Source organism: Anomaloglossus baeobatrachus, chromosome 2, assembly GCF_048569485.1.
Source record: "Anomaloglossus baeobatrachus isolate aAnoBae1 chromosome 2, aAnoBae1.hap1, whole genome shotgun sequence".
Taxonomy (NCBI): domain Eukaryota; kingdom Metazoa; phylum Chordata; class Amphibia; order Anura; family Aromobatidae; genus Anomaloglossus; species Anomaloglossus baeobatrachus.
The window spans coordinates 275,453,156-275,477,679 of NC_134354.1; the positions used below are offsets into that span (position 1 = coordinate 275,453,156).

At 42.1% G+C, this 24,524-nt stretch overlaps 1 protein-coding gene across 1 annotated transcript; it reads left to right on the top strand.

Annotated features, from left to right (window-relative positions):
• Nucleotides 1-3,595: 3,595 nt before the first annotated feature.
• TMEM167B (transmembrane protein 167B) lies at nucleotides 3,596-23,325 on the top strand. Its single transcript, XM_075333787.1, has 3 exons — nucleotides 3,596-3,704; nucleotides 11,109-11,240; nucleotides 22,428-23,325. Exons 1-3 carry the CDS (start codon nucleotides 3,695-3,697, stop codon nucleotides 22,508-22,510), a joined length of 225 nt encoding a protein of 74 aa, XP_075189902.1. The 5' UTR covers nucleotides 3,596-3,694; the 3' UTR covers nucleotides 22,511-23,325.
• Nucleotides 23,326-24,524: the final 1,199 nt, after the last annotated feature.

Here is a 24,524-nt window from a genome sequence, read left to right on the forward strand (position 1 = left end):
AATGCCCTACCACAAGAGGTTGTAATGGCAGATACTATAACAGCTTTTAAAAAAGGGCTGGATGATTTCCTCAGTACACAAAACATTGTTGGTTATAAATGACTTAGTGACTAAATGTAGAACTGGTGGAGGAAGGTTGAACTAGATGGACCTAGGTCTTTTTTCAACCTAAGTAACTATGTAACTATGTAACTATGTTTAAGAAAGATAATTACAAAAGTGGTTAGGGGATAGAGAGTAATGGTTAGAAAATGCATTTTAGGTGTTGGACCCCCCCTTTAAGTCCCCCAAGAGGACTACAAAATAAAGTAAAAATATTTTAAAAAGTATATAAAAATTTTAACTCACCCTAATTAAAAAAATTAACAGATTTGATATTCTTGTTTTATAAAACACCAAACTATGAAAACCTAAAATTAATTAATCCACATGGTAAGATCCACTCTTCTAGGGAGGCTTCCCGCAAAATTGTGTCTAGGGGTATTTGTGCTCATTTATCCAGAAGAGCATTTAGACGAGAGAATCTGGCTGGCAATTTCTAAGGTGTTTGATGGGGTAGAAGTCAGGTCTCCAAGCAGAACAGTCAAGTTCTCCAATATCAAACTCCCCTAACCATATCGTTATGGATCTTGCTTGGTGCTCAGGGACACAATCATCATGGAAGTTGGAAGCATACAATAGTCAATCTTGGTTTGCTGGAACTAAACAGTTTAGGCCATACCTTTTAAAATAATTGCATTACATTATCCCTCCTCCACCAAACAGTTGACATAATGTAGTCAGACAGGTAATGTTCTACTTTAATTCACCAACCCCAGATTTGTCTATCAGACAGCTTAGCGAGATTCCTCACTACACAGAACTAGTGATGAGCAAGCATTACCATTCTTGGTTCTCATAACAAGCAGTTGGACGCTTGGATGGGCTCAACTCATGTAACAACTATAATGGAAGTCAATGGGGAACTCGGGCATTTTTCCAGAACATCTTCTGAAAAAATGCTTGAGTTCTCCATTGACTTCCATTCTACTCGGAACACAAGTCGTGACCGTCCGAGCATCCAACTGCTCGTTACGAGAACCGAGCACCCAAGCATGGTAGTGCTCGCTCATCGCTAGTCGTTACAAGTATCAAGCACACAAGCATGGTAGTGCTCACTCATCCCTATTCATTACGAGTACTGAGGACCCGAGCATGGTAGTCCTCGCTCATCACTAGTCGTTTCGAGTACTGAGGACCCGAGCATGGTAGTCCTCGCTCATCATTAGTTCTTACAAGTACCGAGCACCCGAGCATATTAGTGCTCACTGCTCATTAGTCGTTTCTAGTACTGACCATCCAAGCATGGTAGTGCTCACTCATTACTAGTCGTTACGAGTACTGAGCACCCGTGCGTGGTAGTGCTCCCTCATCACTACACAGAACTAATATCCACTGATCCATCCAGTGGCTGAGACATCTAGTGACTGAGAGGTTTTACACCATTCCATCTGACCTTTGGCATTGTACTTCGTGATATCAGGCTGGCATATGGCTGCTTTGCTGTGAAATCTCATGTTATGAGGCTCTTGGCACACTCAGTCAGCAGAGCCTTGGCGTCTTATGCGCTATGTGCTCCAGCCCTTGGCGTCTTATGCGCTATGTGCTCCAGCCCTTGGTGTCTTATGCGCTGTGTGCTCCAGCCCTTGGCGTCTTATGCGCTGTGTGCTCCAGCCCTTGGCGTCTTATGCGCTGTGTGCTCCAGCCTTTGGTGTCTTATGCGCTATGTGCTCCAGCCCTTGGTGTCTTATGCACTATGTGCTCCAGCCCTTGGCGTCTTATGCGCTGTGTGCTCCAGCCCTTGGCGTCTTATGCGCTGTGTGCTCCAGCCTTTGGCGTCTTATGCGCTGTGTGCTCCAGCCCTTGGTGTCTTATGCACTATGTGCTCCAGCCCTTGGCGTCTTATGCGCTGTGTGCTCCAGCCTTTGGCGTCTTATGCGCTGTGTGCTCCAGCCCTTGGTGTCTTATGCGCTATGTGCTCCAGCCCTTGGCGTCTTATGCGCTGTGTGCTCCAGCCTTTGGCGTCTTAGGCGCTGTGTGCTCCAGCCTTTGGCGTCTTAGGCGCTGTGTGCTCCAGCCCTTGGCGTCTTAGGCGCTGTGTGCTCCAGCCCTTGGCGTCTTAGGCGCTGTGTGCTCCAGCCCTTGGCGTCTTAGGCGCTGTGTGCTCCAGCCCTTGGCGTCTTAGGCGCTGTGTGCTCCAGCCCTTGGCGTCTTAGGCGCTGTGTGCTCCAGCCCTTGGCGTCTTAGGCGCTGTGTGCTCCAGCCCTTGGCGTCTTAGGCGCTGTGTGCTCCAGCCCTTGGCGTCTTAGGCGCTGTGTGCTCCAGCCCTTGGCGTCTTATGCGCTGTGTGCTCCAGCCTTTGGCGTCTTAGGCGCTGTGTGCTCCAGCCCTTGGCGTCTTAGGCGCTGTGTGCTCCAGCCCTTGGCGTCTTAGGCGCTGTGTGCTCCAGCCCTTGGCGTCTTAGGCGCTGTGTGCTCCAGCCCTTGGCGTCTTAGGCGCTGTGTGCTCCAGCCCTTGGCGTCTTAGGCGCTGTGTGCTCCAGCCCTTGGCGTCTTAGGCGCTGTGTGCTCCAGCCCTTGGCGTCTGAGGCGCTGTGTGCTCCAGCCCTTGGCGTCTTAGGCGCTGTGTGCTCCAGCCCTTGGCGTCTTAGGCGCTGTGTGCTCCAGCCCTTGGCGTCTTAGGCGCTGTGTGCTCCAGCCCTTGGCGTCTTAGGCGCTGTGTGCTCCAGCCCTTGGCGTCTTAGGCGCTGTGTGCTCCAGCCCTTGGCGTCTTAGGCGCTGTGTGCTCCAGCCCTTGGCGTCTTAGGCGCTGTGTGCTCCAGCCCTTGGCGATAACACTGTGCACTTTACTCTAATATCATTTACAATTGATAGAGAAATATTTAGGAGGGAAGAAACTTCATGAACTGATGGATACCACACTCGAATCCAGAGAACTCTTTAGGGTAGGTGCACACGGGGTCTTTTACAGGCTTTTTCCAAGGGTGAGTTTTTTAATTACTTCACGTTTCCAAATACTTCAATCGGTTAAAAAGAGACGGCTTCTGCTCTACAGACACTTTACAATACATGGGGGCGTTCAAAAGAAAACATTCATGAGAAAATCACTGATGGCAAAACCCGATACAGACGGAACGCTGAGGAAGAGAGTGGATCCGGAACGCTGAGGAAGAGAGTGGATCCGGAACGCTGAGGAAGAGAGTGGATCCGGAACGCTGAGGAAGAGAGTGGATCCGGAACGCTGAGGAAGAGAGTGGATCCGGAACGCTGAGGAAGAGAGTGGATCCGGAACGCTGAGGAAGAGAGTGGATCCGGAACGCTGAGGAAGAGAGTGGATCCGGAACGCTGAGGAAGAGAGTGGATCCGGAACGCTGATACATGTGATGGGCAGATTCACAGTAATTAGCGTCCTGAGGACTACAGCACCGCAATACTAAGAGCCCGGCGGATACATAACACGTGGAGCGGTGGAATCTAATCTACAGCAAAAACTGACACGAGCGCGACAGCAGTGAAAACGCGAACTCAACAAGCAACTTTGAGTCTCCGAGCCTCCCGTAGCCGGCGTGCCTCTCACGTGACCTTTGCTGCCGTGGCTGCTGACGTCATTAGTGTTGTTGTGGCGGCGGAGGGGCAGGAAGAGGACCCCGTGCACAATGACGAACGGTAAATGAGTGGCAGTAGTGGGGTGTACAGCCGGGTGGGGGGAGGGATTACAGCGGCACTGATAGGCAGCCGTACACAGCGGTGTGTGCGACTCCTATAGTGCGGCAATACGGCACTGCAGCAAGTGCAGAGCCCGTGAGAGGACATACAGATTTTATATATATATATATATATATATATACATATACATGGTGCTCTATACTTCTAGTATTATATATATTGTTCTATACCTCCATTATAATATATCTATATATAATTGGGGTAATGACCACCACGTATAACATACTTATACACACACATGGTGGTCTATTCCTCCGCTAGATGTGCATGATACTATGCAATGCTGTATACCTCCATTATATATATATAATGTACACACACACTATTTTGAGGCATAGATCACCATGTAGAACGTATGTGTGTGTGTATACACACACACACAGACACAGACAGACAGACAGACTACCATGTATAACCTGTATGTATGTGTGTGTGTGTGTGTGTGTGTGTGTGTGTGTGTATATAATCAGTTATGCGTGGTGGTCAAGAGCACTATGTATAATATCGTGACGATGCTGAAGTTTGTTTCTTATTCAGCGATTTATTTTTTACAGATTTAACTACAAAAATTAAAAATCACAATAATAAAATACTATTAGGTGCCCTGATGTGAATACACTTAAAAACAGCTACAAAAAATAATGGAGCTGGCACAAAAATGGGCATCAAAGTATATTGAAAAGGTTAAAGGGAACCTGTCGGGTGCAATATACACCCAGATCCTCGAGCAGTTCTGGTGGCATATTGTTGTTCCCTGCCTAACTGCCTGTATACACTAGCATAGATAAAGGGATCTTTAGAGAAAGTATTTCTAAAGATCGTATATTATATGCTAATGAGCGAGGGGACTAGTCTCGAGCGCATTTGTTCCCTTAGCTAGTCGGCCCACATAACATGGTAGCAAGCCCCCGTGGTTGTACTAACATACTGATAAATGCGCATCTACGCCGCACATATCTCACTGTTCATGACGGCCGGTGGAGGATGGATGCGCTCTGCTCATGATCCGGAGTCATCAGCACTTTGTCATGCGCACTGTACCTCACTGAAGCCGGGAAGCTTACACCTGGCATCATTTTTAGTGCGCATGATCAGACGGCCGGGTACTCAAGATCATACGCAGAGCGCATCCATCCTCCGCCGGCCGCCATGAAGAGTGAGGTATATACGCGTCGCTGCACATTCATTAGCATGTTAGTACGCCCACAGGGGCGTGCTACCATGCTATGTGGGCCAACCAGCTAAGGAAACAGACGCCCTCAGGACTAGTCCCTGACCTCCATTAGCATATAATATACGATCTTTAGAAATACTTTTTCTAAAGATCTCTTTATCTATGCTAGTTTATACAGGGACAGTTAGGCAGGGATTATCATTATGCACCCAGAACTGCTCGTGGTTCTGGGTGCATATTGAACTTGACAGGTTCCCTTTAAATTACTTTGGGCTACTGATATGACAATGCAGACACCTAGTGATGTACCATATCTAATTCAGGACACTCCAGCCAGGCCCAAACTGGTTGTGGGCATCAGAACTGGCATCAAAGTGGGCACATAGCCAATTTTCACAATTTGAATAAATAAGCTCTCATTCGCACATTGCATTTTTTTTACTGCATTTTTGGTGCATCATTGTGATCAGAAAGGTGGACCCAAATAAATGCATTCCCTTTCGCGAGCAAAGCCTCCGAGATTTCCATTTTGCTGTCCGCACAGTGCATGTTATTTTGGCTGCGTTTTTGAAGTTGCAGCATGTCAATTCTTTTTGCATTTTGTCCCTGTGTTCCTCACTAGTGTTGGGGGGAGTGGCAAATCAATCCCCCACTGACTGGGGTCGGCGGAGCATTGATCCAGATGCCAGTCACCATATAATCTATGGGTACCAAAATCCGGCACAAAGGAGTAGGAGCAAGCGCTTCATACTTACCGAGTCATCGGCACAGCTGTCACACTGCTGCCGCTCATTACCTTCATTGAATATGCACTGCTTCCCTCGCCCACCGACGTCTGTGATTGGTTGCAGTCATACGCACCCCCACACTAAGTGACAGCGTGTCTGACGCTTTCAATCACAGACACTAGTGGGTGGGTCTATATCATACAGTAAAATAAAAAAATTGGTGTAGCGTCCTCCCATATAATGATACCAAGCACAGATAAAGCCGCGGCTACAAGCTGCAACCCCCAGCCATGCACTTATTTTGGCTGGGTATCAAAATAGAAACCACATGCGGCTTTTTTTTTTTTTTTTTTTTAAATTATTGAAATAAATAATTTTTAAAATGGTGTGGGTTCCCCCCAGTTTTGCTACCCAGCCAAAATAACGCCCAACAGCTTGGTGCAGGTATTCTTAGGCTAGGGAGACCCATGATTATTGGGCACCCCCAGCCTAAAAATATCAGCTTGCAGCCGCTAGGAATAGCTGCATCCATTAGATGCGACAGTCCCAGCACTTCACCCAGCTCTTCCCAATTGCCCTGGTGTGGTGGCAATTGGGGTACTAAGGACTTAATGGCAGCACACAGCTGCCACTAAACCCTAGATTAGTAATAGGAAACATCTGTGAGACCCCCCCATTACTAACGTGAAAGTAAATAAACACAAACACCCAAAAATCCTTTATTTGAAATAAATAAAAGACAAAAAGCCCCTTCTTTCACCACTTTATTAACCCTCCAAAACACCCCTGCATGTCCGGCGTAATCCACACAAGGTCCCAGGAATCTTCCAGGACTGCTAAATCTAAATTCACACTAAGTGGCCATAGAACATAACCGCTCGCTGTGAGGTTCAGGCAGCGACTGAAGTAAGCTGCGTAGTCAGCGGTGACAGTGACCGTGGGAACCTTCAGCTGCACCTGCGGCTAACGTGAGTGAAGTTACCGTTAAACAGTTCAGTATCTGCCTGAACCTCACAGTGGGTAGTCATGTTCTATGGCGCTCGCTGTGAGCTATAGATGTAGCAAAGCTTAATCGTCGTGGGACCTCTTGTGGATTACATCAGACCTGCAGGAGTGTTTTGGGTGTTAATAAAGGAGTGTAAGAGGGTGTTTTTGTCTTTTATTTCAAATAAAAAATTTTTTGGGTGTTTTTGTTTTCTTTTTTGTTTCTTTTTTACTTTCACTTACAGATTAGTGATGGTGGGGGTCTCATAGTCGTCTCCCATTACCAGTCTAGGGCTTAGTGGCAGCTGTGGGCTGCCATTGACTCCTTATTACCCTGATTGCCACTGCTCCAGAGCAATGGGAAGAATCGGGTCCAGAGCCAGGATTTCCGCATTAAATGGATGTGCCACTTCTTCGGGTGGCTGCGGGCTGCTTTTGTTAGGCTAGTTAGGGACAAATAACGATGGTCATTCCCACCCTAATAATATCATCCCTCAGTTGTCTGCAGTATCTTGGCTGGTTTTAGAAAAATGAGGGGGGACCCCATGTCATTTTTTTTTTTTTATTATTTTTTTTTTTTTACCAATAAATACTTAAAAAAACAGCTGGCCAAGCTAGCTATCGCTCTATCTATTGAGCTATTCTGTTTGTTCTTTCTATCTATCCTTTTCTATTTTTTTTTTTTTTAATCCTAGCTATCTTATCATATTTTGTTTCTCCTTTAAAAATGCATTAACAAAAATGCGGCAAAACGCATGTGTTCTTTCATGCGTTTATTGACCACAAGCTGTGTTTCTGTGACTACAGGATAAAAAGATTCTCTAAATTGCAAGAGGCAGCGTGTGGGCATAGCCTAACAGGTGTTTTTAAGGTGTTAAGTGACCTTGGGCCACTGATCTCACACCTCCATTGCATACAGTTGAAACCAGACATTTACATACACTATCTAAACAGACACATCTGCATGTTTTTCTCACTATCTGACATGAAATCATAATAAACCTTTCCCGTTTTCTCTCAATTAGGAACCAAAATTATTTATATTTGCCAAATGCTAGAATAATGAGACGGAGAATGTTTATTACTTTCTACAAAGTCAACAAAAGTTTACATACATTTCATTAGTTTTTGGTACCTTAAATTGTATGACTTGGGTCAAATGTTTGGATCTCCTTCCACAAGCTTCTCACAATAGTTGGTAGGAATTTGGGCCCATTCTTCCTGACAGAACTGGTGTAGCTGAGCCATGTTTGTAGGTCGCCTTGCTCGCATCTGCCTTTTCAGCTTTGCCCATAAATCTTCAATAGGATTAAAATTAGGGTTTTGTGATGTCCACTCCAAAACATTGACTTTGTTATCCTTAAGCCACTTTGTAACCAGTTTGGCAGTATCTTTCGGGTCATTGTCCATTTGGAAGACCCATTTCCAAGCAAGCTTTAAGTTCCTGGCAGATATCTTGAGATGTTGCTTCAGTATTGCCACATAATCTTCTTTCCTCATGATGTCATCTATTTTGTGAAGTGCATCAGTCCCTCCTGCAGCAAAGCAACCCCACAACATGATGCTGCCTCCGCCGTGTTTCACAGTTGGGATGGTGTTCTTAGTCTTCAAAGCTTCTCCCTTTTTCCTCCAAACGTAACGATGGTCACTATGGCCAAACAGTTCAAATTTAGTTTCATCAGACCACAGCACATTTCTCCAAAAATGAAGGACTGTGTTCCCGTGTGCATTTTCAAACCTTAATCTGGCTTTTTTATATTTCTTTTGGAGAAATGGCTTCTTCCTGGCAGAGTGGCCTTTCAGCCCATGTTGCTACAGTACTTGTTCCACTGTGGATAATGACACAATCTTACCATTTTCACAAGGTCTTTTGCTTTTGTTCTTGTGTTGATATGCATGTGTCTGACCAAAGCACGTTGGGTTGGTACACAGAACTCATCTCCTTCCTGAACGGTATGATGGCTGGACATTCCCATCTTGTTTGTACTTGCATGTAATTCTTTGTACAGATGAATGAGGCACCTTCATGTATCTGCAAATTGCAGCCAAGGATGATCCAGACTTTTGCAAATCCACAATTCTCTTCCTGAGATCTTGGCTGATTTCTTTTGACTTTCCCATGATGCTACACAAAGAAGCAGTGTGTTTCAGGTGTGCATTAAAATACATCCACAGCTGTGTCTCTAAGGCTACTTTCACACTTGCGTTCAGCGCAGTCCGTCACTATGGAGAATAGCGCAGTCCGTTAACGCACTGCGCTATTCTCCATAGACTTGTATGGACGACACACTGTAACGCAAGTGTCAGCGTTGTATCCGCTGGACGAAACAGCGTCGTTATTTTGACGCTGCGCCGGGCGGATGGAACGCTGCATGTAACGGTTTTTTGAGCAGCGGAAACCTTTATTTTTCACTGCGCATGCTCTTTTTTTTTTTTTTTTTTTTTATCACAAACTTTATTTTATTTCTCAGTGGCCGAACGTTCAGCTGAGCGCTCGGCCGCCGGCATGTCAGGACACTCAGCTGAGCGCTCGGCCGCCGGCATGTCAGGGCACTCAGCTGAGCGCTCGGCCGCCGGCATGTCAGGGCACTCAGCTGAGCGCTCGGCCGCCGGCATGTCAGGGCACTCAGCTGATCGCCCGGCCGCCGGCATGTTATAGCGCTCAGCTGAGCGTTCGGCCGCCGGCATGTGAGAGCGCTCGGCCGCCGGCTATTAAGAGCGATCAGCTGATCGTTCACAATAGTCGGCTGCCGGTACTGTAAAGAAGAAAAAAAATAACGCTTTCCGTTATTTTGTACGTTCCGTAGCATTGCGTTGTGCCACTATATGCAACGCATCCGTTGCATCCGTCACACAACGCAAGTGTGAAACTAGCCTAACTCGGATGTTGCCACTAAAGCAATCAGAAGCTTTCGAAGACAAACAATATGGGACAGCCCATATCATCATTCTCTCTCTCTCATTATTTTAGCATTTAGCAAATATAATAATTTTTGTTCCTAATTGACCTAAAACGGGAAAGGTTCTGATTCCATGTCAGATAGTGAGAAAAACATGCAGATGTGTCTTTTTAGATCATGTTTGTACCGTATTTTTCGTACAATAAGATGCACTTTTATTCCCCCAAATGTTGGGGGGGAAAGTGGGGGATGCGTCTTATAGTCTGAATGTAGGGCTGCGGGGAATGAGGGTGGTGGAGTGGAGCGAGTCGTCGGTGGCATGAGCAAGGCTGTAGCAGCGCCTGCCATGACCACGTGGGCCCTCTCACTTCATATGCATCCTCCCGCTCATCATCTCTCAGCGCTGAAGCCGGCGCTGACAGATGGGCGGTGTGATGGGCGGAGAATGCGCGCATATTAAACAGCCTGCCCGCATGATCACCCCTGGAAACTACAGCCTGGAGTGATCATGTGCGGCTGTATTCACTGCACCCTGCGCATCATCATCAGCAGTGAATAAGTACGGTATACTCACCGGTCCCTGCAACTTCGCGATGTCCTCCCGTCTGCCGGCCAGTTGATCTGTGTAGAGAACGGTGTGCACAGGGATGACGTCTTCCCTGTGCACACCGCTAGTCTCCTCACACAGTAGTGGCCGGTATACAGGAAGACATTGCGATGCTGCAGGGGAACGGCTCCACACAGGTCAGCGGTGCTGCTGCTGACACAGAGAGGAAGACCATCGATGCTGCTGAAGTAAGGAAAGGTGAGTATAATCATTTATTTTTTTTCTGTGCCATATGATACAGGCCATATAGCAGGATGGCGGTATTTATCAGGATGAGTGAATATATATATACAAGGATGGGGATCATATACAAGGCAGGAGGATCATTACCAGAATGGGGTACCTTCGTAGAGAATTTGGGGACATTACCCCCATAACAGTGTCAGCAGCAGATCCTCGCCCCATAAGTGTGTCATGACCAAATTTTTTGCTTAAAATTTCATTTCCCTATTTTCCTCCTCCTAAAACCAGGGTGTGCGTCTTATAGTCCGAAAAATACGGCAAATTTCTGGTTTCAACTGTAGATAGTGATGCCCTTGCATGACCCATCATTAAAGATTGCCGATCTGAGCAGACCCTATGAACACATGCTCCTTTGTTGTATGAGGAGCACGAGTATTTACTCTCAGGTTCTATTCACATCTGTAGATTGTTTTCCACAGGACACCACAAAGTAGTAAGATGCTGATGGCATTTTAGGGACTCTCATCTGCTGGTGTGAACACAGCCTGAACGTGTCAGGAGGTGACAGGTCCTCTTTCGTTGTCCTGCATCTTATCACAATCCTCCCAGGTAGTTCTTGTGAATCTACCACTTAACCTATTGAGTGATCTATTCATTAACCCCTCGAGAACTGGCCATGACTGTTCTTGGTGGTTTTATGGTGAGGCTTTAGATATTTTAATGTTCAATTATAATTTCCTTGACATTTCACATCCTTGTGTTTTTCAGCTTACACTTTGGATGGACTCCTGGTCTTTGCTCTGCTTTTCGTCTGTACCTGCGCATATTTCAGGAAGGTTCCACGGTTACGTTCTTGGCTTTTGTCTGAGAAGAAAGGAGTGTGGGGAGTTTTCTATAAGGGTAAGTTCATGAGTTTTTATTTTCCAAAATTCCTCTTGCTAGATAGACGAAACACCTTTTTTAATAATTTGATTGTCCCACATTAGATAAAAGGATTGGCCTTATATCGATAAAGGACACCACGCCTGTGCATAGACTTGTTCATTGCTGCCGTCATAATAGACTCTGCCTATATACCGGTGAGGTGCTGTCTATGGAATATATAACCAGAGCTTCTTGGTGATATTGCATTATTTCTTCAGTGTAGATTTCCAGTTTTCAGCGTATCATTATGGGGTGTTTCCCTCTTAGTCAGAATGTGGAGGACTGCCATCCTTTGAATACATCATACACTCATTGTTTTCGGCACACACCCTGTAGTGGGAAGCTTCTTATGAGCTAGTCTAGCTGTATCCTTCAGATCAGTGTCAGCCGAACTTCCAGCCTCCTGACCTTGATATCATCCCTATCAGCAGGCATCCATGGCACGTGCCTCAGATTTTCCTGGTGCCCTTTGTCCCCAGGCGACCACTATTTTCAACTGGAAATGTATCCTGATATGTTTTCATGTCCTGGGGGAATAATCTGGACCTTTTATACTAGTACTATTTATATTGGTCCTTTTGGTTGCCTAAGTTTGAAACTATTAACTGGATGTGTCAAATTATTTGTAGGCCCTATAGTACTATTTTTTGTTTTTGGTATAATATAACTGGTAGCAGTATACTTCTGAGGTGGTGTATATGTCTATATAGAGGGTGAGGGAGATATATTCCACAAAGTGTAGCACCAATCCAAAATTTGGACACCTGCAATGGTTTTCCTTATTGTGAATGGAATGTGCACACTGTAGATGCAGACTGCACACCACAAAACTATGAAGGAATACGTATAGAAATAAGGAGTAAAGAAACTCGTGTGAAACAAAGTAGAATATGTGTTATATTTTGCATTTCTCAAAGAATGCCTCCATTTTACACTGATGAGTTTGCTGCACCCATGGCATTCCCAAGTAGCTTCCCAAACCTTTCACTTGGTTTGAGGTCGGGAGGTTATGGAGGCCATGTCATCTGACACAGCACTCAATTCTTTTATATCCTGATGACATATCCTAGAGGGGTGTTTTGGGATTTTTGTTTTGTTGGCAAAACAAATTAAGGTCCCACTCAGTGCATACCAGATGGCATGTCGTTATAGAATGATGTAGTAGCCAACAACAGTGTGACCAGCAAAATACCCTACCACACACACCCCTCATACCTTCCCCTCCATGTTTCAGGTTGGACACCATACATGTAGAAACTATGCGCTCATTTTCTCGGTGCCAAAAAGATCACATTTTGACACCTCTGACCACAATATTGATTTCCACTGATCTAATGTCCGGTCCTTGTGTTGCTTTGGATCAAAATCTCACTTAGTGGCTTCCTTGCTACAATTTGACTGTATAATGGATAATGATCCTAATCACACATGAAAATTCACACTAGATTACCTCAAAAGGCGCAAACTGAAGGTTTTACAATGGCTCTCAGTCCCCAGATCTGAACATCATTGAAAAGCTTATAGAGCCACATGGTCTACATGTTTACCTTTTAAAGTCATTTAGGATAGCATCCCATAAATCAACATTACTCACTTGTACCCCATAAAGAATACTAATGATGCTTGTAAATCCATTTAAAACACAATTTTATTATACAATTACTAAAATCTTAACAATTGGCATAATAGGGCAAATAGAAGGAACTGCAAACTACAACCCTCCATCCGATGGGGAGGGACAGGGGGAGAAACACTCAGCCTTTTTAATGAGTACTGACCCGATCATACATATAGGCCCATAATAGTTCAAGTACCATACATAGACTTGGTGCCCAGAAAATCAAAATGACCAACCGGTATACAACCTGTGTGATTTAGAGCAAACAGCCTCCATTACATTTGCTACCGCTCCCCACAGCACATAGAATTATGGCACAACAATATTACATACAAAGTTCGCCCATATGCAGCAAGATGCTGTCATCAGCTGTAGTGACCGGCAACATATTCACTCCATGAATATGCCCCTGGAAAATGAAAGCCGTATGAACAAAGTGGCTAGCATTTTCAGTAGAAATAAGCTGGATAAAACTGTCTACAGAGGCAGATGGATTATTTCATGTGTTGGACAAACTTAATAATAAAAAATTACGGGTCTGGTGGGATGCAATTTCCCTGCAAAAATACATTGACTGTCTGATGATTCCGAGAGGACTCAGGATACGGAAACCTCCTACAAACCTTTATTATGAGGTTTTCCAGACAGATTGGAATACTGCGCTGACAGAATGTTCGTTTAAATTAATGCAGCTGATTATCCGAGAGGAGAATAAGATCATTAAAGATTTGGATGAATCCATTTCCAAAAACCAACAACTCCTGAAGGATACAATCTCAGAGGAGGAATATACCAAATTAAATCAACGTATCCAGTCCAATATGGATAAATTGGAAGAATCTATTGTTGATCTGAAAAAATCCAAATTTGATAGAGATTGTATAGACTATAGTACAGATACGGTATACAAATGGAAACAAAATTCTAAACCTAGATCCATACTCAAAAAGAACGGTATGGATCGGGAAGATTTGAACAGGAGAGTTAGTTTCTCTTCATCTGGAAGTGATCTACCATCTAATATGAATCCCTCCACATCTTCCGACTACAATACAACCAGATATTCCTTGATGTCTACCCCTAATCCCCAAAAAAACGGAGGAGGAGGAGGGCAGGGAGAAGACACCATAAACCCACACAGATATCCAACCCGACAAAGCAATCAGAGGAAGGGAAGGAAATACTTCAGATAAATCATGTGCCTGGCTCAGTGGTCAATCTCTCTCCTTTCTTGCTCACTGAAGCACAGATTGGCCTGTTAAACAAAGGACTGAAATTCGTCCCTACCTCTAGAGGAGAATTGTTCCAGACAATTAAAGACATTAATAGATTCATTCGCTTGCTGACAGTCAAAAGACATTTTTTCAATGATGACAACAGGGAAGAACCATCATCCAGAAAAATAGATGACCATATAAATGATCATATACCGCTGGACTTGGAGCTAAGAGATCAGATAGTACTAAGATCACTCCTGGACTTACGATTGGAGGAAGAAGATTTCCATAATTTGGAGGTTAATGTACCTACCTCTAATCCGAACTTTTACCCTGTGAACTCTCGTGTTCCTGTGATGGACGATTTCCAACAAGTTTTGGAACGAGAAATCACACTGATTTTTGAGCAGGATTTTGCTGTTCAGGATAATCTGTCCAGGAGTGAGAGGAAGGCTCTGTTTGAATTGCGATCTACTTCTGGAATAACTATCAGGCCATCAGATAAAGGTGGCCTGGTCGTTGTTCTGTATACTGAATTATATACCAGGGAGATCAATAAGATGTTGTCAGATACTCAGACATATAGGAAGCTACAATCTGACCCTACTATATCTATTAAACAGAATTTCGATGATTTGGAGATCCAGGGTTTTGAGTTGGGGGTATTTGATGCTAAATTGAGAGACTACATTTTGGTGGAAAATCCAATTTGCCCTATTCTGCATGCTTTACCAAAGACCCACAAGGGGGTTTTTCCCCCACCAATGCGTCCGATATTAGCGGGGATTGGGTCTTTGGGGGAAAAGATATCTAATTGGTTAGATTGTCACCTTCAGCCGATTGTAGCAAGGATGGTAGGACTGATCAAAGATACTAAGTCACTTTTAGGGAATCTAAAACGAATTAATTGGAATAACAGATCCAAATGGATAACATGTGATGTGACATTATTATATCCATTGATACCCCAAGACTTATCCCTTGTAGCACTATCTTTCTTTCTGGACAAATATAGATTATACTCACCAGAAACCAACCAGTTTATTCTGCAGGCGGTGGAATTTTTATTGAAAAACAATTTCTTTAAATTCGAACATTCTTTTTTCCTCCAAGTGTGTGGATGCCCGATGAGCGCGAGCTTCTCCCCCAGTCTCGCCAATATTTATATGGCTTAGTGGGAGGAGGGCTCGATACACATGAGCAATAACCCCTTTCTTGGATCATTACGTTGGTACGGTAGATACCTGGACGACATTCTCATTATATGGGAGTGTCATCCGGGTGCCTCAGACCAGAATACCGAACTAGAGATTAAGTGATTTTTGGAATACATAAACCACAGTGAATTGAATCTGAGATTTACCATGAGTACTTGCCAGAATGAAACATCTTTTTTAGATTTGGGGTTAAGGGGCGATGTGAAAGATGGCAGGATTCATACTAAGCTATTTAGGAAACCGATGAGTGGGAATACCCTCTTACGGGCAGATAGCTGCCATCCGACCCATGTCACCCGAAATTTACCAATGGGCGAGATGAGTCGGGCCAGGAGATCAGCATGTGACAATGATGCCTTTCAACATGAGAGTGATCACATCCATCGGAGACTCCTGAATAGGGGATATGAACATGAGTCCATTCTGAAAGCCCGGGAGATAGGGTATCCTGAGATTTCCTGGAAACTATTAGAACAAAGTCGTACAGGTGACCTAATGAGTAAGAATCCTATAACTTTTACCACTTCCTTTTCAGTGGATTTTTCTAGAATATGTAAATTAATACGAAAATATACCCCTATTCTATGTCAGGATGACAGACTAAATAAGATCCTACAGGGAGGGATTAGATTTGTAGCTCGCAAAGGGAGAAGTATTGGAGACGTAGTTTCTCCCAGTGCAGTACATGGACGACAAGGGAACAATACCACTTGGTTAGACCATAAAGGTACTTTCAAATGTGGACAACCGAAATGTAATATGTGCAAATTCATCCAAAAAGGTGACCATATCATGGACACTGAGGGTAAAACATATAAAATTAAAACCTTCATAAATTGCAATACGACACATGTGATATATATGGCTAGCTGTGTTACTTGCTGTAAATATTACATTGGGTGCACTATTCGTACTTTGAAGAAACGTATTAGTGAACATATATCCTCTGCATCTGCAGATTTTTTGCGAGGACTTCCTACTTCAGGGCTTGCCAAACACTTCAGGGACATACACCAAGGGAATGTAAGCTCATTAAAAGTACAAGGTGTTAAAAGAGTCAATAGGCCCTATAGGGGAGGGGACTGGCATAACCTTGTTCTGGCCAGGGAAGCTTTCTGGATACTCAAACTAAAGGCACGTTATCCTAATGGCCTAAATTATCGATCTGATTTGTCTTTATCTTTATTAGCTTATCGGAATATATCCAGATGTGAGATTTCTTACATGATTGAGTGTCCACATGAAATGTATGTTTTTTTTGTTTTTTTTTGTTTGTTTTTTGTTAAACCGGCTCACTGAGGCATGAATATGTGATCCATGGTACTTTTTTATGTAGTTCCGGCTGATCATGGGATCTATTTAAGCCACTGCATATTTTATTCTCCTTACATTTGCCTATGATATTAAGGAGTTTTTTCTCTGAAATGCGTAAGGCGGAATTGGGGCTTCTGGAAGGATTGTTCCATCCCGATTTTAAGATGATTTTGTAACAAATAAAGAAGAATTTTACAGACATCAGTGCTGGTTTGTTTTCCATCCCCTCCTCCCTTCAATGATTGCTTTTTAATGAGTACTCGATCATACATATAGGCCTATAATAGTTCAAGTACCATACATAGACTTGGTGCCCAGAAAATCAAAATGACCAACCGGTATACAACCTGTGTGATTTAGAGCAAACAGCCTCCATTACATTTGCTATAGCTCCCCACAGCACATAGAATTATGGCACAACAATATTACATACAAAGTACGCCCATATGCAGCAAGATGCTGTCATCAGCTGTAGTGACCGGCAACATATTCAAATACACCAAAGTAATGTCATATACCGATTTGACTGTTAGATTTGCATAAATCCACAATATCAGTCTCAATATTGCAGCCTCACTAGAGGACATTAAGTGCTAGTATTAGTACATAAATTACTAGAGTGGATAATGCAGCCCATATAATTCAAGATATAACAGCTTCACCACAGTGGCTATAATAACCAGTAATATAAGCAATTGTAAACTGGGCACAAAACTGATCATTAGCTGTTGTGTCTCACACCCCACCACTGCTCAATGCGTTTCACCTGGGCTTCATCAGGAGGCAGGTATGTCTATCATTGAAAATCTGTGGCTGGACCTCAAAAGAGCAGTGCATGCAAAACGACCCAGAATCTCACAGAACTAGAAGACTTTTCCAAGGAAGAATGGATGGAAATCCCTCAAACAAGAATTAAGACTATTGGCTGGGTGCAAAAAGTGTTTACAAGCTGTGATACTGGCCAAGGGGGCTTTACTAGCTACTGTGCCCAAACGTTTGCATCTGCCCATTTTTCTTTTTTGTTAAATTTATTTTCATCTTTTACATTTTTTCTTTTTTTTTTTAGCCTAAAATACAAAGGCAATGTGTCATCTTTATCTCCGTCACGACCAAGGACGTACTGGGCCGTTCTTGGCCGTGTCTGTCCCGTTAGTGCGGGCTCCCTTTGCAAGCCCGTGGTAATCCCCGCACATGTCATCTGATCAGCAGACATGTGAGGCTAACAAGCGAGGATGGATCGGAGATCTACCCGCACTTTTTAACTTCTTAGATTGTGCTGTCAAACTCTGACAGCGCAATTTAAGGCGCTCTGATGGGGATCACACCATTCCCCGCCGCCATCGCCTGCCCCCGTGACGCAATCACAGGGCGCCATTGGGTTGTCATGGCAGCACGGGGTCATTTCTCCTGATAATCTGAAGTGATCGAATAGTGTAACAAAGTCTTCTATGGTACAGGCACTAGTAAAATCAATGTAAAAAAAAAGAAAAAAACTAACGGCTCTAATCGCCACCCTTTGGCTGTTTTGAAAATAAAAAAATACACATATTTGGTATCGTCGTGTTAAGAAATGCCTGAACTATCAAAATATAAAATCAGTTAATCTGATCGGTAACCGGAGTAGCAAGAAAAAAATTACATTTTTAAGTTGCATTAAAATGCAATAACAGGCGATCAAAAATTGCATCTATGCAAAAATGGTATAGTTAAAAACGTCAGCTCAAGACACAAAAAATATTGTCACTAAGCCACAGATACAAAAAAATGACGACAAAAGTGCATTTTTATTTTTTTCATTTTTACAAACCTGAATCTTTTTTTCAAAACTTACATAAAAATAAAACTATACATATTTGGTATCTAGAAACTCGTACAGGCCTGGGAAATCATAGTACCATGTCAGTATTTCAACATATTGAACACAGTAAATAAAAACAAAAAATTGTGCAGTTGCACTTTTTTTGCAATTTCAACACACTTGGAAGTTTTTTCCAGTACTATATGGGGCAGAATGAATGAATGATGTCGTTCAAAAGTACAACTCGTCCTGCAAGAAACAAGCCCTCATATGGCTATATTGAATTATGGTTTTTAGAAGAAGGTGAGATAACGGAAAATCGACGGGGGATGAAGGGGTTAACTTTATGCCATTTAGAGATCATTTCATCTTCAACCTGCTTAACTTTTCATAATAACAGTAATTTTGACCAGGGGTGCCCAAACATTTGAATACCACTGTATACAGTGTGAGCTCACAGCCCCACCTATATACAGTGTGAGCCCCCATATGGCCTCTCTGTATACATGCAAACATCCCATACACATATGAATGAAAACAAAAAGTAAGCACATACCTGTCTCTGATGCACTGACTCTTTGACATCATCGGATCTGCTGTCTCATACACTGATTGGTGAAAGAAGGAGCCAGTGGCTCTGTCTTCCACCAGTGTATTCACTGCTCACTGCATCCTGAAGATGCGGATAGCTGTGACATCAGGAAGCGAGCAAGTGCATGGGTCGTACCGTGGGCCAATGTTTTCAGCTCTTCTGCTGTCTTGGTCTGGCCAGATGTGGCCAGGAGCAGGGCTGAGGAGTCTGAGTCGGAGTCGGTATAAAATGCACCGACTCAGACTCCAAAAATATATAATAAATTGGGGACAGTAATGCAATGCAGAATGTGCTGAATATTTTGCTAAATAATATTTAGTATAATGCTTATATTTAAGTTAAAAATGTATTGTAGTACAATGTGAACATCAGACATTTAATTATTTTTCTGATACAATAATCAAGATATTTGGATAGAACATAAAATATACTTATTAGAATACAACTCTAGAACACAAAAAACTAATAAATTGTAAATATGTAATACAATATATATATATATATATATATATATATATATATATATATATATATATATATATATATATATATACACATACACAAGATATATATGTAATCTACTGTATATTACATAGTGTATAACATATTTACAATTTATTACAGTTTTTTGTGTTCTAAAGTTGTATCCAATAAATATATTTTATGTTCTATCCAAATATCTTGATTATTGTATCATAAAAATTATTAAATATCTGATGTTCACATACACATGTTCATGTATTACAATACATTTTTCAGCTAACTATAAGCAATATATGTAGGAGTCGGAGTCAGAGTCGGTGCAAGAGAAATTGAGCAGTCTGAGTCGAAGGTTTGGTTTACCGACTCCACAGCCCTGGCCAGGAGGCTGCACTTTGCCAAGCTCTGCTTTGTATCGTAGGTAGTTCTTGATCTTACTTTCCTGGATTTGTCCTAATGAAAGCCAGTATCATTGTATCACTTAATGGTTTTTATGACTACAGTTGAGGATACCATGAAAGCTAGCAATTTTCCGGGCTGACTGACCTTGCTGTTTTAAAGAATTGATGGACTTTAAGGCTGCTGATAGAAGTTGTGGGAGAAGCCAGCTTCTGTCCCTGCTGACGACAAGATCTTACAGTGAATGGAGATGTCATTAAGGAGCAGTGGTAAAAGCAATGTGAGTGACACCAGCACCACTCTACAGATTCTATCACTGCCCTCAAATAAATAGTCATCGGGGTGGCGCTGGTGTCACTGACCATTCACCAGTCAGGGGCAATGGGCCCCCTGATGACATCCATCACGCCTTAGTAACTTCTATCAGCAGCATGGATTCCGGACATTTTCAAAGATTAGCAATGAAAAAAACTAGTAAATGACTGCAGCGCCACATCATAATGACGTCCTGTACCAGGTGATGTGATGCTGCTGAGAAGTGAGTGCAGCTCCAGCCTCCTGATGATCCCTCATTTAAGAGTTCTCTCAAACAAGCAATCACCGGAAGTGAATTTAGAAAAAAAAAAACAACATTTAAGGATTAGTGTAAAAGTAGATATTCATAAAGGACGTTTTGGGGATCAGACCACCCCTTCAAACAACCTAGAGATCTTCCTAGGAAAAACTGCCATGAGTAAGATGCAAACAACATCATTAGGACCATCACCTGTTTAGACTAGGTCTACATCTGCTTTTAATTCAGTTAATCCTACTTGTATGGGAAGAGAGGGATCTCTTACAAAAGTAATCCTCCCCAGATGGCTCCGGTTGACTTATAATGTGATCCCTGACGTTTCCCTTATGGTTCCTGATTTTTTTTTTTTTTTTTTTTTTTTTTTACTGTGGTATTTGTTTTGGTAAAAAAAAAGAAGAAAAATCTGTGTGAATAGAAGACTTTTATTTAAATGGGTATTCTCAATTTAATGTAACCATTAAATAGGTGATAAGTTACCAATTGCTGCGGTCCACCTATTAGGACCCCCACTGATTAAAAGAATGGAGCCGTGATTAATTATGCACATGACCACTCCACTCCTCTTGAGTGGGACTGCTGGAGATAGTCAAGCGCGGTGAAACCGGATGCTGCCACTGGTGCTACCAACTACACATTTAGCCACAAATCTGCGTGTGTGTGTGTGTAATATATATATATATATATATATATATATATATATATATATATATATATATATATATATATATATATATATATATATATATATATATATATATATATATATATATATATACTTTAAATGAATGAGGATAATTGACTGGCTACATAATATTTATTTAGTCATTATTTTTTTTCACTTATCTTTCCCAGCCATTCTTACACCACCCATCGTTTAGTCTCGCTTCGTCTTTAAAACCATTGGTTACTGTTGAAAGTAGAATTTCCAGTTTTTCTAGATGTTCTGTGGTAGTGACTCTAAGTATGTATCGTAAGTAAAGCGATACGCCAAGCAAACATGCTATTTGATTGCTATCCATGTTAAATTACTGCATGTATTAAGTGCTAAGATTAGGTTTTAATGTTAAAAGGGTATTTCAATAAATGTACTAAAATAAATAATACACATTTAAACATTTCTCTAAATAAGTTTTATATAGCAAAAAGGTATGCTTCATGTACTCTGTCAGGATTTCAAGATAGCAGATGCCATAAATTACAACCCGTCCTAGAGATCAGAGGATACGTACTGGGATGGGCTGCGTGAAGATGGAGGTAGAGATCACAGAGCAGCATCTGGTCAGGTATTCAGGCATCATGAACTCATATTCCTGTGTTCAGTCAACCTGACAGGACACTGTGCGCAGTGGAGTAAAGGAGAAGATGAACAGCTTTATTTAGCTGACTGAGAATGCCCATTCATCTCCGTCAGCCTGACAGTTTTAGTGCATCTGTCTCTTGCAGTCTTACTGCAGGTCCTAGCAGTTGCCATTTTTTAAAATCCTTACAGAGTGCACTGTATAAAGCATGTCTACTTTTTGCTAAATAAAGATATTTAGAAAATGTTTAATATTTAGATGTGTATTTTCTTACATTTCTTGGAGAACATTTTTCAGTATTCATTCACCCAATTTACAACTGACATAGACTCCATACAGTTCATTGAAGCAGCTTTGGCTGCAAGTAGGGAAGTATTATATGCACTACATATACTACATAAAGGGGGATTATTATTATTTTTTTTTCTGTTAAGAGGACCATGTACAAGCACAGCTACTGCTCCATCTATCTTTATGTAACCTAAAAGAATTATAAATAAACTTTCCTTCCATTCTGTACTGTTAATACGATGCAGTTAATCAAAATTTGTCTATAAGAAACAACTTGGATAGATAAATCCTTTGGGTAAATGTTATTTGGTCAGTTGCTTTTTCATGACAATGTACTATTCTAATCCATCGTATTTGTTTTCTAGCTGCAGTGATTGGCTCTCGTCTGCACTTACCGGTGGCGTTGTCCTGTTTCGCCATGGCCTTCTATGTCTTGTTTATAAAGTGAAATGGTGATGCTTTTCCTCCAGGCCTCCCAGCAAAGGATACATGGAAAATGGAGAGGGGAAACCTAACTTATTACAGATGAAGACACTTGGTGGTGGCCTTATTGCGACGTACAAGAATAAAGTGACTTCATTATCACGTTCCAGAAATAAATTGTAAATGTAATTTGTAAGTTCTTTATCTCGACAATGATTCGGGGAGAGAATACAGAATTGCCTCTTCATTTTTACTAGACTTATGACTTTGTCATCTTTCGCAGAAATGCTCGAAATTAGTTTAAAGGTTTGTCCAAGATTCGCAAAAAGGACCACACATGGGTTGTGTCTGGTGTAAAGTGTTATTCCCATTCATGTGAATAATGGACTGCTATGCCCGACACATCCCATGGACAGGATTGGCACTGTTTGTTTTTGGTGGTTTTTTTTATGTTTAATATCCTCACAAAAGACCAAAATGATAACAAAACAGTTTAATGTGACAATAGTAAAGTGGTTCCCTAATGAAAAAACCTTTTATTTTTGTATCTATATGTAAAGTATAGCTGTCTTTTCAGGTAAACATGTGGAAGGAAACATGTCTGTGTCCCTCCACCTCCCCTCTTCATAGACTTTTATGAGGAGCAACTGTAATCTGATCCCTCAGTAAAATCAAAATCTATCTTTACTAAATAAATGTTACCATTGAATTGAGCGTGAATAATCAGGAGACGGGAGGTGAAGAGATAAATATTTTTCCTTAATAGGATGTATTACAGAGTTTCTTATCTTTGCTTGTATTAATATTTTATGAAAAAAATAAAAATGTTCCTCGTTCTCACTCACTTGTTTCATTAGGATCAGCAAGGTTGGAAAAGACTATGTTGAATATGTTGCGGACATAGCAGAATTAGATTAGAATATAAGAACATTTCCATATTACTGTTATACTGATATATGTATAAGGTGGGGCAAGTATTTAGTTGGGGGTGTGGGTTGGGTGCTGTTTTATTTATGTCATTATTTGGAAAAAATAATTTTCTTAAATAAAAATTGTGATGTAGAGTTTAGTGAAGAAAAAATTAAAGGAGTTTTCTGATTAAAAAAAAAAAAAGCACAAACCTTTTTTCCCAGCAGTTTATTTAAAAGAACGAACTGTACTTTACTCACCCCTAGGTCCAGCGCTGTGTATCTGTCTCTGCTTCCTGTGTCTGTTATTGTCTGCAGCATTGATGTCATATTGACAGCACTGCAGCCAGTCAGTGAGCTAAGCGCATTGTGCCATGTACTTGAGCAGGGCCACTGAGCACAGCGATTGAATACAGCACTGGACCTGGGGAAGGGTGAGTAAAGCACAGGTTTATTTATTTTATTTTTTAAAAAAAAAAGAAAAACTTTGCCAGGGAAGAATCCTCTTCTGTAATAACACATATAATATATACTCCTGCTTACTCATTGCTTATCAGTTTACTGGGTGATTTTGCTCAGTGATATTGATTAAATCAATTTGCCGATGAAAAAAGTGGATGATAGCCATACAGAAAGCACACCCCAGGGCCAAATGTCTTAAATCCTACTGCCAGAGATTGAATTGTCAGTAGCAATCGGCGCTTAGCTCAGATCGCTGCTTTTACATGCAGAAGTGGATGATCAGCTCTTTACATCTGCATTCAGGAAAAGTTAAATAGGTCTCTTCGATGTAATCAGACAATTTTTCACTAGCCTTGATGATAGGGCTTGGTGGAGCCAGATGCACTTTATTCAAGAAGTGGTGCATGGCTCTTCATGAATTTGGTGTGTCTTTTGAGTACCCACTCAAGGAATCTTATTGACTGGAGTAAGCTTTTTGGCATAAGGAACACTCATCATGTATTAGACGATATGGGGTGTCGTGCCCATGCTGTGCCCGCACCCTGTCACGTCCCAGCTCTGCGCATTTTTTGGCAGAGGCAGGTAAAAATGGGCATGCAAGAACCAAAAGCCGCAACATTTTTGCTTATCGCTGATCTGAAGTGCACCAAAATTTTGTGCCCTTTGCAA